General features: G+C 44.6%; 1 protein-coding gene across 1 annotated transcript; it reads left to right on the top strand.

Moving 5' to 3' along the window:
* Positions 1-1,202: 1,202 nt before the first annotated feature.
* On the top strand, positions 1,203-2,575 carry LOC147607066 (uncharacterized). The gene is given in 3 exon segments (XM_086791483.1): positions 1,203-1,231; positions 1,233-1,621; positions 2,142-2,575. Coding segments are annotated over 3 exon segments (852 nt in total).
* Positions 2,576-2,900: the final 325 nt, after the last annotated feature.

Genomic DNA, 2,900 nt, shown 5'->3' on the forward strand with positions numbered 1-2,900 from the left:
CGCAATAATCCCTTCGGAGAGGCAAAGGCCTGGGTGTCAGGGAGGTCATTATTGAAGAGTAAGTGGGGTGTTTGTGTTGGACACTGTATGTTTATATTGTTTGAACTGATGATCTAATCTTGTCTTTCATCTTTGTGCATATGTAGGTAGAGAATCTTTCGGTGCGGACACCCATGACACCACCCCAAAGGATAGGAAGGATCTCCCTGGTCACAGTAAGTCAGATGCCACTTACATGTTTAAAGAAGATCCTTACAAGTCACTGCAGAAAATACTGCAAGACCTTGATGCCAACACAAGGGAAGGGAAAGGGGCTGAGCTTGCTGTAGACTCAAGCATGGGGGAAGATCGACTAAAAGCGGAAGTGCAAGAGAGAGACAAATACGAAAAGGGACCGGAGGAGAAAGAACAGGGGGGAAGTGATCTGATTGAGGAGGTTGTTGAGCAAGAGACTGACCAAGGTGAGAAGAACAATGAAGAGATGCCGGCTGTTGAGGAGGTGACAGTTGAAGTTCTCTCAGAGGCAGAGGTTTTGGCTACGGCATCAACATCTGCAAAGGACAAGGCAGGTAGAAAGAGGAGGAAGAATGGAAATAGGGCAGCGGAAGCTACTCAAAGTGCACAGGAGGCTGCAGGTGCAGAGGAGCCCAAAGACACTGAGGAGGCTAAAAGCAATGAGGAGGCCAGAGCGGCGGGGGAAGCTATTGAAAGTGTTGAGGAGGCTAAAGGTGCAGAGGGGGCTGAAGGTGTAGAGGAGGCTAAAAGCGCAAAGGAGGCCAAAGAGGCACGAGAAGCTACTGAAAGTGCAGAGCAGGTTAAAGGTGCAGAGGAGGGTGAAGGTGTAGAGTTGCCTAAAGGCACAGAGGATACAAAAGGTGTGGGGAAGGACAGAGCTGCGGAGGAGACACCTGATGCAACGCCCTTAGAAACAGGTGATAGCAATGATTCAGCCACCCTCTTCGAGCTCTTCGCTATGAAATGTAGAAAGGGCCCCGTTGGTCGTGGTCTCAAGCCGCAAGGCTGCAAAAATTAGCTGATGTTACAGCATTTTGTACTTGCTTTTGGACTAATTTGAAATACCAGCCCATTTTGCTTTTGTCGATGCGTTTTGTGTCATGCCGCTCTACTCTTGAAAGGTGTCAATGTGTTTGTAAACTGTCATGTCCTATTGTCACTGTTTTGTAAACTTTTATTGGTGCCCAATGTCTAACTTTGCTTTTGCAAAAAGGCTGTGTTCTTCTACTCATATAGTTTAGTGGTACTACTTCAGGGGACCATTGGTGGCTACATGAACAACCACCGGATACATCAATGCCAATACATGTAATGGCAAGCAATAGGCGCCTTGTTGTTTTGGATGTCAATGGAGTGCTACTGAAGGATTATGTTGAAGCACCCAAGGATTTGTGGCAGCTCCCATTCCCAGATGGAATTAGGCCCCGAGGTGTGCAAGTGTCTCAATACAAATATTGTGTCGTCAGACCTGATGCGGAGGACCTCATCATCAACTTGAGGAAGCGATGCGACGTGATGCTCTGGTCATGTAGCCAAAGGAAGAACTTGATGGCCATAATGAATGCTTGCTTCCCTCGGTTGATGAAGATGAAAGGCCTCTTTTTAGGTATTTATCCCTAAACTTTCACAACTGGTTTTATTGATTTTGATACTATTTGGCTAGCTTTGCTACTGTTCCGTACACAATCTGGTACTATTTGGTAGTTTGGTACTTTTGGCACTGCTAACACAATTTGGTACTTTTTGGAACTTTGATACTCTGGTGCTATGCACTGCTTTGGACTATGTTTGTTCATGTGTACACAATTTGGCACTCTTTTGTACATAATTTGGTACTCTTTGGTTATCTTTGGTACTTTGGTACTCTGATGCTATGGTAGTTTGAAACTGTGTTTTTTACTTTGTACACAATTTGGTACTGTTTGGCGCTTTGATACTATGGTACTTGGTTCTGTGCTTGGTAACATTTGTGTACACAATTTTATAATGTTTGGTACTTTGGTTATTTGGTACTTTGGTACTGTGTTGTACCAAGTTTGGTACCTTTTCACTGTTATGTACTGTTTGTTAGCTTTGGTACTCTTATTTGTGCTGCTATTCTAATTGCTTGGTTTACCTGTTTATAGATATTTTTGACCAGTCTCATTGTGAGAGGTGGGCTACCAAACTTAGAGATGTGCCAGTCCTTGCGAAGGAGTTCGGTAACAAGCCTATTTTTTTGAAGCTCCTAAGAAAAGTGTGGCGCAAGTATCCACAATTCAATGAAACGAACACCCTCCTTGTGGACGACACGAGATACAAGTCCTTGAAGAATGATTACGACTTGTGCTGCTGCATCCGGTCATATGAGCCTAAGTATTATGACCCCGACAAGCCGAAGTATCTTATGGATGTCATTTTCCCATGGATCTCCGGGTGGCTAGCTGCTGCTGATAAGTTCCCCACTGCTTACAGCCACCGGAATCCCTTGTTTGATGTTGAGGATGACATTTCCTCGTTCGTTGTCAACTACTTTGTATCTATGGAGGGGTATTCGTACCGCTTTGACCCCCCTGTGTAAAAGATTCTGTATGCTTGTACATTGCCTTTGACATTTAATGATAATTATCTTTTTGTACATGTACTTTTTTTGGCTACTGCTTTTGTACTTTTCTGTTACTACTTGGTGACAAGCGTGACTTTGGAGTTAGTGACAAGTGGGAGTTGCCAGGTGAGTAGTCCCTGTTCATGGCTGGATGAGAGGAAGGCAGAGGATAACAGGAAGCAAGGGAGAGAGATGCCGAGAGCAAGGGAGGGGAGGATGAGTGAGAGAAAGTGGATAGTTATTGCATAGTACCAGAAAGGCTACTTATTACCACCGTATTGTTGGGCTTTATAACTCCGGC

Source organism: Cibotium barometz, chromosome 56 (assembly GCF_041138505.1).
Source record: "Cibotium barometz isolate CiBa-2024 chromosome 56, ASM4113850v1, whole genome shotgun sequence".
Lineage (NCBI taxonomy): Eukaryota > Viridiplantae > Streptophyta > Polypodiopsida > Cyatheales > Cibotiaceae > Cibotium > Cibotium barometz.